Below are 15510 nucleotides of genomic sequence, written 5' to 3'. Positions count from 1 at the left end.
CCCGATATCCAGAGGCATTCCCAATGCAAAATAATACCACCCAGAAGATCCTTTAACATCTTCTACCGTATTTCTCCATTTTCTACCGTATTTCTCCATGGTCGGCTTTCCCAAGGAGATACTAACAGACCAGGGTTTGAATTTTATGAGTAAGCTATGGCCGAAGTCAAAGAGCTACTCCACATTACTGCCTTGCAAACTTCTGTGTACCATCCCCAAACCGATGGCTTGTTAGAAAGATTCAATAAAACCCTAAAACTAATTCTACGAAAAAACTGGTAGGCAAGGATGGGAAAGATTGGGACTGAATGATCCTATGGGCACTATTTGCAGTGAGGAAACTCCCCCGAGCTTCCACAGGTTTCTGTCCCTTTTAATTGCTCTATGGAAGAGAGCAGAGAGATGTCTTGGACATGCTCTGGGAAACCTGGGAAGAATGAGAGGAGGCCCCTATTCCCATCTCGAAAACCGCCACCCTAATGTGAGAACATATGAAATTGGTTCAAAACTTAGTTTGTAGTCGTATGGAAAAGGCCTAGAACCAATAAAAGCCCACTTATGATTGTAAAGTGAATTTAAGATAATTCTCCATAGAACAGAAAGTACTGGTCCTCTTACCATCTTCCGAGAAAAAACATGTCTCCAAATGGCACGGACCTTTTGAGATAATAGAACGAACTGGAATCTGTACTTGTAGAGTAGCCCAACTGGGCAGAAAACAGTAAATCCACTTATATCAATCTCTTGAAAGAGTGGAAAGAGAACCTGTCAGCCAACCATGCCAAAGTACTAGCCTGTCTGGTTCCCGAAGACATAGATAACGCTGACTTAATTCTGAGTTATCTACCCAACGGCAAGAAGATCTAAAAGATGTAGTGATTTCATTTCCTGATGTATTCTCAGAAAAGCCAGGAAGAGTAAAAGGTACATACCACTATATTAGAACACCTAAACCATATCGACTCCCAGAAGCCCGTAAACAGATAGTGATTGAGGAAGTCAACAAAATGTTGAAGCCAATATTATTGAGCCCTCGTCAAGTCCATGGTCCTCTCTTATCGTATTGGTCAATAAACCTGACCATTCCTGGAGATTCTGCATAGACTTCCATCAAGTTAATGCTGTATCGGACTTCGATGCCTATACCATGCCATGCATCGATGACCTATTTGATAAACTAGGAGCACCCACCTTTCTATCTACCCTAGATTTAACCAAAAGGTACTGCAAGTTCATGTATATGGGCCAGATAAGGAAAAGACTGCATTTTCAGAAATTGTTTAGGATCTGAGAACCTTATTTCATACTCCTTTTATATTTAGTTGTAAGGATTGCCAATAGGTTTTTTCTTAGTATAGGCCCTTTTATTTGACAAAACGCCACTAGGACTGCCTTATTTTTTATTTGATGGTCGTAGCTTGCTGCCATCTTAGCTTTAGGTTAGGCATTTTTCCAACCTTCATATTCAGTTTAATTCACATCCTTGAACTGTGATCACTTGTCTGTCTTTACTGTTGCCACCATGAGTTCCTTACATTTCTCAGTGTGTGAATGAGTCTGTGTATACGTACGTCAGTGTGTTGGAAAGTGGGTTTCACGTGTAGTGAATGGGTAGGTTAAGTAATGCAGCGTGTTATATAAGCAGCACAGGATCTACAACATGACTGGTAAGGAATAAGAGTTTAATTATTTATTGTAGTGGCTGAGGATAAAGATGTGTTTGGTGAACACACGAAAAGTGAAAACATGTTTGCATTTTATGGTGTGTAGAATAGTAGTTAGGTTAAGAAGTGGCTGCGTTTTAAGTGATGTATGTGATTGTTTGTCTGTGTGTTAAGGTGAGTAGATATAAGGCCCTGATTTTCATGGAGACTGCATTGCACTTGATTAATATGCAGAACGGCATTGCACCATTTCTGTAGCTGCATGTGCGGGGTCTCTGCATTACAGATCTTGCTCCCCAGTCACACATGCGTCACACACTGAGCTCTCCCTCAATTGCTACTTTTTGCAGCTGAGGAAGCACTCCTGGGCTGACTTGCACTGTCAAAGGGAAACTCTGTTTCCGTTTGACAGTTCTGTTCCCACCCGCGCTTGTCCAAGGGGCATGCAAAGCCGGGGCGTTTTTCTTCCCAAGCCTTGTATGGCCCATTGGGTATGCTGGCTGGGTCCTGGCTAGGTGTATGTGCAAGAGGGCACTCTTGCACCATCCCGTCAAACAAACAGAGTGGGACACTTCGTCATCAGTGCTCCAGCTTTTACGTGAATGTGCAGGAGCCAGTAAGCGCTCTTTGCTTTCTGGTACCTATTTGTGCTATGCTGGAGTACTGGGAGGAAACTTCAGGCCCGGGGCAGAAGGTATGTCAATTTAAATGTGACTTGTTGGGAAGGACTCCCAGGTATGCCAGAGGGACACTGGTGTTTAGTCAATCCAGTGTTTCCCCAAATTCGAAGCCAGAGATACATGGGTCTGAAACTTGCCTCATCATCAATTGGGCCTATGAGGCAGTCCAAGCGGATTGACGCTCTTGGGGTTCACTGGGGTAGCAAAAATGTGTCTTCAAAAACGTCCTTGCCAACGTACACAAGGAACGCATGTTGGCATAACCCCAAATATCCGAGCCATACATGGCTGATGCCTTTGCCTGGGTCTGATATATTTCGAAGACTGGTTTAATGGCACCTCCTCCATGTTTGAAATAAACATTTTCCAGTATTCCACTGTTTTCTTTTCAATATTATCTTAGCGTTGAGCAACTGGCCAGCCCAGCCAAGATTACTAGCAAAACGTATACCAAGAAAATTATACCAAGGCACCTGTTGTAACTCAATGTCCCTGTACCTAAATGCAAGACTTTGCAGTTAGAATTCCTGGGACTAAACGCCATTGACTTGGTTTTATTAGCGTTAATCTCCAGGCCCAGGTCATCTCATTTCCTTGTGAAGATAGACAATGCTGAAAGCAGCCCAGTAGCAGTTGTAGACACAAGAACAGCGGTGTTGGCAAAAAAGAGGGCTGGGATTTTATCGTTCCCCAACCGCTGAGTATCCAAAGCCGGCTCAAGTAGGTGCTCAATGATGGAGTCATTGTAAATACAGAATAAAAGGGGGGCCAGGACGCATCCTTGTATGACTCCCCTGGTTACTTCAAACAGTTGCGTTGTCTTCCCCACAGCCTGACCCCCCCAACTCCAACGAACAGCTGCCTCATTGTTGGAATATAGAAGCGATGTTGGATTTAGAATGTTATCTGGTATGTTTTTGGCACAGAGAGCTTTCCATAATAACCCTCTTGGAACGCTGCTGAAGGCTGTTTTTCAATCTTCAAAATACCGCAAACAGCTTGGTCTTCGTCACGGCAATATGTTTCTGTATGGCCAGGTACCGCAGGATCCCTGGTACTCGTGCCAGTTTGGAAGCCTGCCTGCAGATGACTCAGTGGGCTTTCTGTATCAACCCATCTCTGGAGGTGTTTCAGTACCGCCTTCACAAATGTTTCCCTACCACGTCCAGGAGTTTCTTTAATATAGAAATGTGTCTTTGAATGTTCCATTGTCTTTTTTTACTGGATGTGCACACCGAAACCTGCAGCGCTGCTTCTGCACCCAATTTACATTAATTTACTTGGCAGCTGTCACGACACCTCTCCGCCATTGGTGGATTGTCGGTGTTTCACCGTCTTCAGAATCAGGCAGTAAAAGCCTCCTACGGTGCTCCCCCTATCTTCGACTGCATGCATTGCAGGGTTTCTGACTGCAGATTTATCCTTCTCCTGTTACATCAGCTCACAGTGCTCCTCGTGGTTTATATGATTTGAATTCGCCACAATTGAACTTTTGTTGTGATTTGCTGTCACTTGTGTAACATTGCTAAAGCTTACTGAGGTAAATTCAACAATTCGGTACATATCTGTTTAACAGTAACACTGACGTAAGCAGCAAAACTGGCTGCTGTAAGTGAAACATTGTTTTTATTAGTTAGCAAAAAAAATATATCCCTCCCCCATTACAACAAAAAGAACAACCTATAAAGCAGACATCTGTCATTCCAAGGCTACTGAAAGCAATAGTGCTTATTTTTGTTCCTACAAAACAAAAGAGACTGACCTGTAACCTTGTCATCTCGCCTGTGCACAGCTCTGTCAAATGAGCAGGACGTGTCCCGTGATGGGCTGCCGCAGAAGGACTGTCCAGGAAGGCCCGCAGCATGTGAGTAACTATGTGCATTATTAAACGTTCTGTGAGTAACAATGCATTTTAGTAAACATTGGGCAAGTGAAAATGTGCTTCAGTATACATTGTGCTAGTAGCAGTACACTTTCGTCAACATTGTGCACATACACATGTGTTTTATTAAACATGGTATGATCAACAATATTGATTGCTTCTGGTTATGATGTAGAGTTGTGATTGTATTTGCGGATTTGGAGGGGGAATTATGCATGCTTGATTTAAATATTATATCACAGCAAGACATACAAATGAAATGCTGCTCTCATGATGCATTTTAGTAATCCACCAACCATAGAAGGCTTTAATGGCGTAGAGCTAAACCTCCACCACCAAAATAACCTATTTTCGTTTGTGAGGGAAATCAAAGTCCAAAGCCTTGATTTTCATGCAGTTCTGCACCCTCCCTGCAAGGGACAGTCCACTGAATTCATGAAATGTGATATGATATGATAAGTCATTTATAACACGCCTGCACACAGGTGTTTCTAGGCGTGATGTGCATCAGTAAAACACTGGCCTGTCAAACCCACGCGGGGCATTCAAAATATCAAACAGAAAAAGTATGTGGGTCAGGAGTAGGGGTGATAACCTCAGTCTTTTAATGTATGCATGATTCTCCAGCATTATTTTTTTTAAAAATGTTTATTGGTTAAACCAAATGAACCTTTAACATACATAGCAAATAGTTAAGAAACAATTTAATCACTGTTACTCTAAATAAACTTACACAGAGTACCTAAAATCACAAATCAGGGTCCCCTATACATTTAAAAGAAGATGGAGAAAAAGATGAGTAAACGTAAAAGAAAAATAGAATAAAGTAAAATACAAAAAAGCAAGCACTATATTCAAGGAAGACCCAACATTCAGTATTCATCAAGCTGAAGGGATTTAAAAAAAGGTTGTCACAGCAACCACCGTAGAGGGCTTGCATGGCCCAAAAGGGATTCAGACCAGACTTGCTCACCCAGTCCCACCCAGTCCCTGAGAAAGCCGGGCAACATTTTTTGAAATGGTTCCATCTCTGCCCGTTTAGGCCCGGGCAGGCTATAATTAGATGCTCAAGAGTTTCATCCTCACCCGCTACCTTATGGTCACCCCTCAATTGACTCAAACAGGGGTATCCATGCATTGTTTCGATATTGTTAACCCAGTTGTGTTCAGATAAGTTTTTTTCACTCTACATGGGTTCTCTCTAAGTTCAATTACAGAACTAGTTCTTTCTGAAAAAAGGTGGTTACAGTGATTGTGTTTCTCACCACTAGTCGAACAGGTCGGGCGTTGCTCGACCTTAGGGCACCAGAGGAGAGGGAGCTGCTCCGGTAATTCTTCAGTCTAAGCTGGAGTAGTTCCGTTTTGGGGAACGTTCCAGAACCAGACCTTCTCAACCTGAGGAACTCTTTTATGCAACACACCCCTTTGTTGTTCTAACCACACAATTAAGAGTTGGTTACCCAAAAGAGCGGGGATACCCACACCGCCACACCAAGGCTGTAGGGAAGAAATGAAACACAATTAAGCGTGTTGTGGTATGTAAAACAACAGATGCAGTTTCTGAAGGACAAATAACTACCTGAAAAGGCCTTGTGGACGTTGGTAATGGCAGCAAGAATTGGAGATAGGACCATAGACTAAGAAAAAAGAAAAGGTAGATTATTCCCCCGAATTCCTATCTAGAACCCGAAATGTCAGAGTTGGTAAGAGATTACCCTAATAGGAGACTGGCTGGGAGCAAAGGATCCACAACGGCAGGATAAAATAAAAAACAGGAAATTAGTATAGGAGGCTACCCCGAATGGCACGAGGGACGCAACTAGGGCCGTGGTAGTGCACTGTAGCTGGATAGCGTTCAGGTGTGCACAACAAATTCCGTGGTAATATTAGTCCAAGTTCTCAATGCTGAATAGGAGGTAGGTCACGAAGTCCAAAATAGGAATAATATTCGTCCCAGGGAGAAAACAGATCTCGGGAGGCATTTAAGGTGAGTGAATCAAGTGGACAATGGAATACTTTTTGCAGTGAAGTTATTAATTTAGAGTGAAGAGTCTTACCCTTTCCGAGAAAGCAGAAGTAATCCCTTTCGTCTGTTACGGAACACTGAAAGCCACAATTCAGAAAGGCAGTTTTCGCGGTGAGAGAGAACGGCTCACAGAACGTTGGTGGCTGGATGTTACACCGCAGTGAAAGGAAGCGGTTCACTGAACGCTGGCGGCTGTTTGATACACCGCGGCGTCCGTGACAATTACCAGGGCTTCCAGTTGAAGCCAATTCGGAATGCAGAAAGGCGTAGGGTTTCGACAGCCGGACAGAACCGCTGCCGAACAGTTAAACCTTTGACAAATCCAAAAAGGGAGCAGACGAAGAGAGGAGCCGGGGGACGTTCAGAGGTCAAAATGCAATATTAGTTTTAGTAAAGATAGCAATGGTAACACTAATTAGAAGCAGCGTTCTACCCTTTGCGTGCTTCTTTTAACTATTCCTCTGTGCATGGGGCGGAGCCTACCTCACCGTAGCAACAGCTGCTCTGTCACATGAGCTCCGTGAAACCTGGAGGCGAGACACCACGTCTCCAAGGTAACCGCTAGCGTTGCAAAAACGGAGAGGCAGATAAACGGGCTGAATGGCAAGGAGCCAAGCGCAAGGTTTTCATAACAGATTGAAAATCTCGTTCATCCAAATACATTTCCCTGCCACAAGAATGCTTTCCAAATCCTTGAACAAGGAATCAGGCACTGGACATAAGATTTTCCTAAGCATTGACAGTGTTTTCCACTGTGCTCGTGCTAAAAGCGAGATGACGCCCAATTCATAACGAACTGCGTATATAGGAACAGAATTAGGAGCATGCAGGACACAACACCAAACTAGGGCCTCGAGGCTAGGCAACACGTTCATCAAAACTAGGGGGTATAGACCTATCCCGTACAAGATTTTAGGGACAATTCTGCCCTCATGAAATGTTAGTATTTTTAAATTTGTGGTATTAAGAATGTCACTCTGTGACTTGGATGCTTACACTTATTGGTTTGATGTCCGTCGCACTTGTGAATACAAAGAAGTATTGCCCCCTACTTCATAAGAAATTAAAGACCACAGTATTCTTCAGTTGTGCCAGGAAAAAAAAAAGTTGTTTAATGTTTGTATATACATCGAATGTCCTTCAGTTTCCCAATCAATAGGGTGTCCTTCCGTTAACACGTGTTTCGGCCTGAGGGGCCTTTTTAAAAACAGGACTGAATCCTCAAACAATAATTTATAGTTCCTGCTCGCTATGCATGAATAGTAGTTGATTGTTATGGACGCGATCCCAGGGGATTGAACTCCAGTACTCAAACAGGGAACTAACCCAGGCACACTTTAAAATCCATAACAATCAACTACTATTCATGCATAGTGAGCAGGAACTATAAATTCCAGGCCGAAAAACGTGTTAACGGAAGGACACCCTATTCATTTGGGAAACTGAAAGACATTCGATGTATATACATACATTAAAAACCTGTTTTTGTCCTGGCGCAACTGAAGAATACTATGGTCTTTAATTTCTCACAACATGTTAGGCTAGCTTTCAAAGCGTAAGTGCCATGAAGAGCATCCACCCTCAGCAATTGTTTAGTTAAGGGTATAATGCACTCCCTCTGCCACTCTTTCAGACTGGTCAGTGATGGATTAGCCAAAATAAAGAATTCTAAGTATATCAAGGAATTCAACATAGCCACTGGTTCTGAACCTATGTGCCATCTAAAGGTTGGTTTTTTTACAGCCTTTTGAGCATTGCAAGATCTTGGTTTTGCTAGGATTCATCTGAAGGGCGTGATTGTCCATAAATATCGCAAAGGTGTCCATCAACCTCTGCAATCCTACTGGGATTACTGGCAATTACTGGATTACTGGCAAAGCTTTGGTAAACCTGAGAGCCATCCACCACGTCTCCATCTCAGCCTGTGAACTTCTGACTGTAAAACTGCAACTCTCCACATCACAAACCTTAACCATGCACCTTATCTGCCATCCTCCAGGACCCTTAGGGTCATTTGAAGATGACAATATCAATATTATCTCAACAAATGCCAAACCCTCTTCTCAAATCATCCTTTTAGGTGACTTCAATTTAGGATTTAATGATCCAGCCGACCACTCGGCCTCACTCTTAGCCAATTCCCTGTCCGAACTCGGCCTTACCCAGGGAGTTCTTCTGCCCACACATGACAAAGGACGTACCCTGGACTGGCTAGCAGACCTTAACTGTTCTACCAATATAACCGCTATCAAACCACTATCTTGGACAGACCACAGGAGACATTTACTCTCCTAAACTGCACTCTTCCAGTGATGACCAAGGACATTGTTCCCCCCATTCTAACCAGAAATATGAACAATATTACTGTCAACAACCTTATGCCTTTCCTCAAACCTCTGCAGGCATCCTCTTTATCATCCAACCCTGAGGAACTAGTAGAGCTGTATAATAAGACCCTAAGGTATGCCATAGACTCCATCGCACCCCTAAAGATGTGTAAAAGTAAACTGACTGCCCATGCGAACACTTGATTCACTTCCAAACTCAAAGACCTGAGAAAAGAAAAAAGGAAATACAAAGATGAAATCATCACAGCCAAACGTAACTCCTACAGTGAAAGGATTGATAAAGCCAGCTCAAGTACCCGTGAACTCTTTATCATACTTAGAAAACTTGAATCACATTCCCCCCAAACTGACCTCTGTGTCAAGGACCAAACTTGGTGTACCAAAATCCAGGAGGCTCTGGCCAATAAAATGACACTTCTCCAAAAGAAAATCATTGACAAAAAACTCACCTTGCCACTGCAAGATAATTCCAAGAAAAATCTTCCTAACATCCCCACCTCTACTCAACGATTTAAATTTACTCCAGTATCACCACAAGAAGTGCAAAAAATCATAGCTTCTCTAAAACCTTCAAATTGTCAAGGAGATTCGTGCCCACCTGCCATCATTAAGGAAGCTGCGAGTATCCTCGATCCCTTTGTCAAGTCACTCATTAATGCCTCCTTCCACACTTGCACTGTGCCAATTAATCTAAAGAACTCATGGGTGTTGCCTCTGCTAAAAGAAAATCTCTTGACCCAAATATACCCACTAACTTCAGACCTATTACCACTGTCCATTTCCTGTTGAAGATTATAGATAAAGCTGCCTATAATCGAATACAAAACTTCCTGGAGTGTAACAAATTACTAGGTCTCCGTCAATCAGGCTTCAGGCCACAATATGGCACTGAAACAGCCTTGATTGACCTAAAAATACAAATAGATGACCTTAAAGATAAAGGAAACTCAGCCCTCCTGCTTCTCCTGGACTTATCGGCGGCCTTCGACCTGGTCGACCATAAGATCCTTTGCAACCACCTTTCCACAACATGGCACTTCTCACCTGAAGCCACAGCTTGGATCAAATCATTCCTAAGCAACATGTCGATGAGAATGTTCTCTGCCTCAGCGGCCGCAAATCTGATCCCCATTACATGCGGAGTCCCACAGGGTTTGTGTGTATCACCCACCATGTATAACGCTTTTACCAAACCATTGTTTGATGACCTAGATCACATGGGTGTTACCTACACGAACTATGCTGATGACACCCAGATCCTTATCCCTCTGACAGATGACTATGCGAAGGACCTAGCCATGATTAACAGAATCTACCTTATCATTCAGACATAGATGGCCACACATGGCCTCTGCCTGAATGATGAAAAGACAGAACTCCTCCTTCTAGCCACTCCCACCAACATCTCCAAATTAGGTGAAAATTATTGATCGTTTAACATAGATGGCAACATCATAAAAGTCGCCAGTGAAGTAAAAACCTTAGTTTTTTATCTAGATTCCTCCCTTAATTTGAGAAAACAGGTCAGCGCCACAGCTTCGGCAAGTGCCTACAACTGCAGACTCATTCGAGCATGCAAACCCTTCCTCTCTACCAAAAGCTGCAACATGCTAGCTAGAGCCCTAACATTATCGAAAATTGACTACTGCAACAGACTATCAGGCCGATTCATGGAATTAATGTGCGCCGAAAAAACGGTGCACACGTGCGATTCGCAGAGAAATAGCGAAAATCGCAGTGCAAGTGCGATTATCGCACAGAAAACATCGCAAATCTATTCATGGAAGTCCGTGCACGCGCAAAATGTGGGATGTGCGCTGAAATGGTGCGCATTCACACATAGCGCGGCGCACATAACAAAAGTAGGCGTAACACGGGGCGTTACACGCAGAATGGGGAACAACTAGTGAAAATGTGGGCGTCACGGGGGAAGTACAGCAGGCAAGTGCGCAGAACGCCCACACGCTCGCCTACAACACGTATTCATGGAATCGAATAGGGAAAAACAGCGCACGGCCAAAGACGCGCACAGGCCCATACATGTCCGCCACACGAAAGCAGGCGGTAGCGTCCCTGCGCAGGAAAAAAATGTGCGCCAAAGTTCTACACGCGCGAGAAGTTCCACACGCGATCGGGCCTGGGAGAGAGTGTACGTGTATTTCAGAGGTGCGCGAGAAGTTCCACACGCGATCGGGCCTGGGAGAGCGTGTACGTGTATTTCAGAGGTGCGCGAGAAGTTCCACACGCGATCGGGCCTGGGGGAGCGTGTGCGTGTATTTCAGAGGTGCGCGAGAAGTTTTGCACGCGATTGGCCTGGGTGCGTGTATTTCAGGGGCTCGCGGGTGTTTTTACACGTGATCTTACCTGGGGCAGCGGGGTACGTGTATTTCAGGGCTCGCGGGTGGTTTTACACGCGATCGGGCCTGGGGGAGCAGGATACCACTCACCGTCTGCCTTGCGTGTAGAAGAACGCGTAGCCAACACCCACCCGCTGTGAAGTAATAGCGTGTGAACCCCAACGCCTGCAAAACACACGCACCGCACCCCACGAAAAGCAACGCCCGTGCGCGATACGTCAGACACGCATACGCGCTAAGGGCCTTTGGTCCAATGGAATCGCGTATGCGTGCTGACGCGCTTACGCGCTAAGGGCCTTTCCTCGATTCACACGCTGATGTGCAGAATTTTCACGTGCCAAATCGCTCCGTATCAAGCTGGCCACGCGTAAGCACACGGAAGACCACGCTCCTGCCCAAAAGGCCGAATTACTGCCCCCCAGAGCCCCGAGCAGCCTTCCACGAGCCATCTGCTGCTGCCTGCCTGCTGCCACCATGCCCTGCCATTTGGTGCCTGCACATCAGCCATCTGCAGGGGTCCAGTTGCTGTGACCACCCCTGCTGGAACAGAACACTCCCGACTGGGATACCATCGCTCCACAGCCCAGCCCCAGGACCCAGTTGCCCACCCACGCCTGCCTCGGGGGTCGCCATGTCGGGGCAAACACCATCCGAGACCACTGGCGACCCCCAGCCAGAGGGGCAGAGGGCCACCAGCTTCAGTCAGAAGGAATTCGGTGTCCTGGTGGAGGATCACCACGCGTCGACAAGGCAGGACGGGACAGGATCTGGGACGACTTTGTGGTTGCCATCAACGCGGAGGGGGTGGCAACCCGCAACATCAAGCAAGTCTAGAAGCGCTGGGAGGACTTCAGGTCCAGGACCCTCATAAAGGCCCGGCGCCTCATGGAGGGGGGCCGGGGCAGCATGAGTACCATCCAGCTGAGGGTCCTGGAACGCGTACGCCCAGCGCTCCATGCCCAGATCCTTGAGAGGCAGACCCGTCTGGAGTCGAGCGGTAAGTGGCCAAGCATTGCTGTGTGAGACAGGGCATGTTGCAGCGTGCTGGTTGTCTGATACTTGCCTGTATGTGTGACATAGGCCATGTACGCGTGTGTGTGTGCAGGGACATCATGGTCATGCATGTGAGACCACTAATGTGTGAAGCACACGGTTGGTGTATGTGTTTAAATGTAACATGGGGAGCCCTATGCGGAATGGACACATGAGAGCATGCCAGTCTCTGTTCCTGGACATGGGTGTAGGTGAGGGATGGGTGCTGATGCCATGATCATGTATGGTGTCCATGTCTGTGTTTCTGACCTGCGTTTCTGTGACTTGTGGATGCCATGGATGCATGACACATGTCTGTGACAATGTTCAGATTCACTGATGCAGCCTAGTTATCCTTCCATCCACTGTCTGGGGTGTACGAGTCCAGATGGATGAAAGTACGTTGAAGTGTGTGCATGTGATAGGCATGACCCATGATGCATGTGAGTCCAAAAACAACATTGTATGCTTCAAGAGTCCCTTGGAGATGTTTGCTTATGTCCATAGCATGCGCCATGCCTGTTACTGCATGTGTTTTGCCTGCACTGACGCATGTGTTGTGGAGGGACATGATGGAAGTGATCTTTGACAGTGCCACTCATCTGCTATTGCTTCCTGTCTAGGGGACCATTGTACAGTACCCTGATGCTTGTGTTCTATGTCTCCCTCTACACAGCGCAAAGTGAAGAAGAGGGCGGAGACGGCGCTGTGGAGCTAAGTGGCGGGGATGCCCCCACGGCTGCAGCGGAAGGGTTGGGTGAGCCCCCACAGGGGCTTGCAACGGCGGAAGACGGTGTGGAGCCATCCAGGTTGGTGGTTTCCACTGAGGAGGAGGAGGCCGCTACTGAGCCGCACTTGGGGCCTGGTGGGGGCATCCCTGCTGGTGCAAGTGGTGCAGTCCAGGGGCAGGGGCAGGAGGCAGCACAGGTCGCCGTGGAGGTGCCTGTGCATGTCACTGTCCCTGACACTGTGATTGCACCACCATGCACCAGCAGGTATGCCCCATCCCAGGCCCGTCCGCAGGTAGGGGGGATGTCCATGTCATCTGACTCCCCTCCACCTGCGGACGAGGGGACCCCTGGCCGTATGGAGAAGGTCTTGATTGGTGTCGCGTTGCGCACGGCTGTCATTCGTGATGAGGTGCGTGCTTCCCGGGGGGAGCACGCACATCATCACGAAGAGCACCATGGCAACGTGGCCCAGTTGGGAGCGGTCATGGTCGGGGGTCTCGTACATGTGTCGGGCACTCTGGCGACCCTCTCCTCCTCTGTGGAGGCTATGCGCCAGTCGTACTCCATGCCGTCTTCCGGCCCAGATGCCACCAGGGCCCCCTGTGGACCTGCCCCGACCAATGCAGCCACCTCGGTGGAGATCCCATCCCTGCCACAGTCGGGAGTTGGAGGTCCAGCAGGGGTGGACACACCAGCAACTGGACCCCAGCAGATGGAGGATGTGACGGCATCATCGGGCAGGGCACGTGCACGACGGCGTCAGTGGTTTCCATCAGCCTGGATGCCGTCGTGCTGGCACAGGCAGTTGCGTCGGAGGCAGCGGCAGGCTCGACGTGGGAGGCATCATGGCTCGGGGCCATCAACATCAGGGGTGCAGGCATCGGCCGGAGGGCAGGAGAACCCTGGAATGGGAGTGGCTTCCATGTGGGAGCGGTTGGGCCAGCAGATAGGTGCGAGCGGCAGCGGGCAGAGGAGGAACGGCTCACAATGGTCAGGGCGGAGAACTCCATTCGGAGGGCGCTGAGGTGGGCTGAGTGCCTCAAGGGTCTTCGCAGGGAGTTGGAGCTGGACACTGCATTATCCCTGCGGGACCTTGGGGCCAGGGAACATGCCCGCCTCCAAGCCATTGAACAGGAGTTCGATGATGCCCTGGCCCATGACAACAACCAGTGAGCCGTCGGACTAGCCCGTTGCCCTTGTAAATAGTTATGTAGTTAGTGTTAGGTTTCCTTTGCTTTTTTATTTATTTTGGACCTTTTGGACAATGGGCCACATTTTTGTATATAGTTTTATTTTATTAGGTAGTATTTTTATGTAGGTTTCATTTCTTCAGTTGGGATCATGGACCCTGGTTTGTTTATCTGTATATAGTTGACTGTTGGATTTTTATTTTTTTTGGATTTACCCATGGAGCAATGGTTTTCGGTTTTGTTTTTACCTTGGATTTACTTTCTTGAAATGTGACTTTGGACACCTTTCCTTTGGATTATGATTTGTCGTTTTTCATTATTTTACGGACATGCTGCTTTTGGTTTTTGATTCCCATTGTCATTTGTTTATTTTTAATTCCATTTATGCTGTTTTTAATACATTTTTTTCATCAGACTTCAATGTGTAGTATCATCTCATTGGTATCATGCATATCATGATATGAGTTTTGAGATTCACTGACACCCATTGGGTGTATGTGAGGGCCATGTGTTCATTTCAAAACTTGCTATTGGGGTTCTATCATGTCATTGCCATTTCTAAGTGGGTGGATGCAATACTCGAGTGGGTGTTTTGCATTTGGAGGCTGACCATAAGGGCCAGGGATCTAGATTGTGATGACATGTTGGCTGGGGGACATGTGTGGGGGCCTGCTGGCAGGTGCCCCGCAATGCTGGGGGGTGGGGGTGCAGGGGGACATGAGTGGGACATGAGTGGGGGCCTGCTGGCAGGTGCCCCGCAATGCTGGGGGGTGGGGGTGCAGGGGGACATGAGTGGGGGCCTGCTGGCAGGTGCCTCGCAATGCTGGGGGGTGGGGGTGCAGGGGGACATGAGTGGGGGCCTGCTGGCAGGTGCCCCGCAATGCTGGGGGGTGGGGGTGCAAGGGGACATGAGTTGGTGATCAGTAGTGCAAGGAGACATGTGCCTTTGCTGGGGGCATGCCCATGTTGGGTGGGCTGCCTGCGGGACATGACCAGGGATGCAGGGTAGTCCCCTGTGGTGACATGTTGGCTGGGGGACATGTGTGGGGGCCTGCTGGGGGTGGGGGGTGGGGGTGCAGGGGGACATGAGTGGGACATGAGCGGGGGCCTGCTGGCAGGTGCCCCGCAATACTGGGGGGTGGGGGTGCAGGGGGACATGAGTGGGGGCCTGCTGGCAGGTGCCTCGCAATGCTGGGGGGTGGGGGTGCAGGGGGACATGAGTGGGGGCCTGCTGGCAGGTGCCCCGCAATGCTGGGGGGTGGGGGTGCAAGGGGACATGAGTTGGTGATCAGTAGTGCAAGGAGACATGTGCCTTTGCTGGGGGCATGCCCATGTTGGGTGGGCTGCCTGCGGGACATGACCAGGGATGCAGGGTAGTCCCCTGTGGTGTGGGCTGCCTGCAGGGGTCGTGGAGGGTGTACAGGTGGACACCTGGGAGGACCCACACTGCCAAATCACATGTAGGACTCCCCGGCACCCCTGAAATACACATACCCTGCTGAAATCGCGTGTGAAAATACTCGCGCACCCCTGAAATACACGTACCCTGCTGAAATCGCGTGTGGAACTTCTCGCGCACCTCTGAAATACACGCGCCCAG

At 47.8% G+C, this 15510-nt stretch overlaps 1 protein-coding gene across 2 annotated transcripts in view; it reads left to right on the top strand.

Moving 5' to 3' along the window:
- LOC138567581 (zinc finger protein 665-like) overlaps positions 1-15510 on the top strand; it is a 728415-nt gene that overhangs the window by 58784 nt on the left and 654121 nt on the right. For both annotated transcript variants that reach the window (XM_069645953.1, XM_069645952.1), the window contains exon 3: positions 4137-4208. In XM_069645953.1, the coding sequence (XP_069502054.1) occupies positions 4137-4208 (72 nt within the window). The remainder of the gene's footprint in view (positions 1-4136; positions 4209-15510) is intronic.

Source organism: Ambystoma mexicanum, chromosome 2p (assembly GCF_040938575.1).
Source record: "Ambystoma mexicanum isolate Mex_15411 chromosome 2p, UKY_AmexF1_1, whole genome shotgun sequence".
Lineage (NCBI taxonomy): Eukaryota > Metazoa > Chordata > Amphibia > Caudata > Ambystomatidae > Ambystoma > Ambystoma mexicanum.
This window is presented reverse-complemented; position numbering and strand designations above follow the sequence as displayed.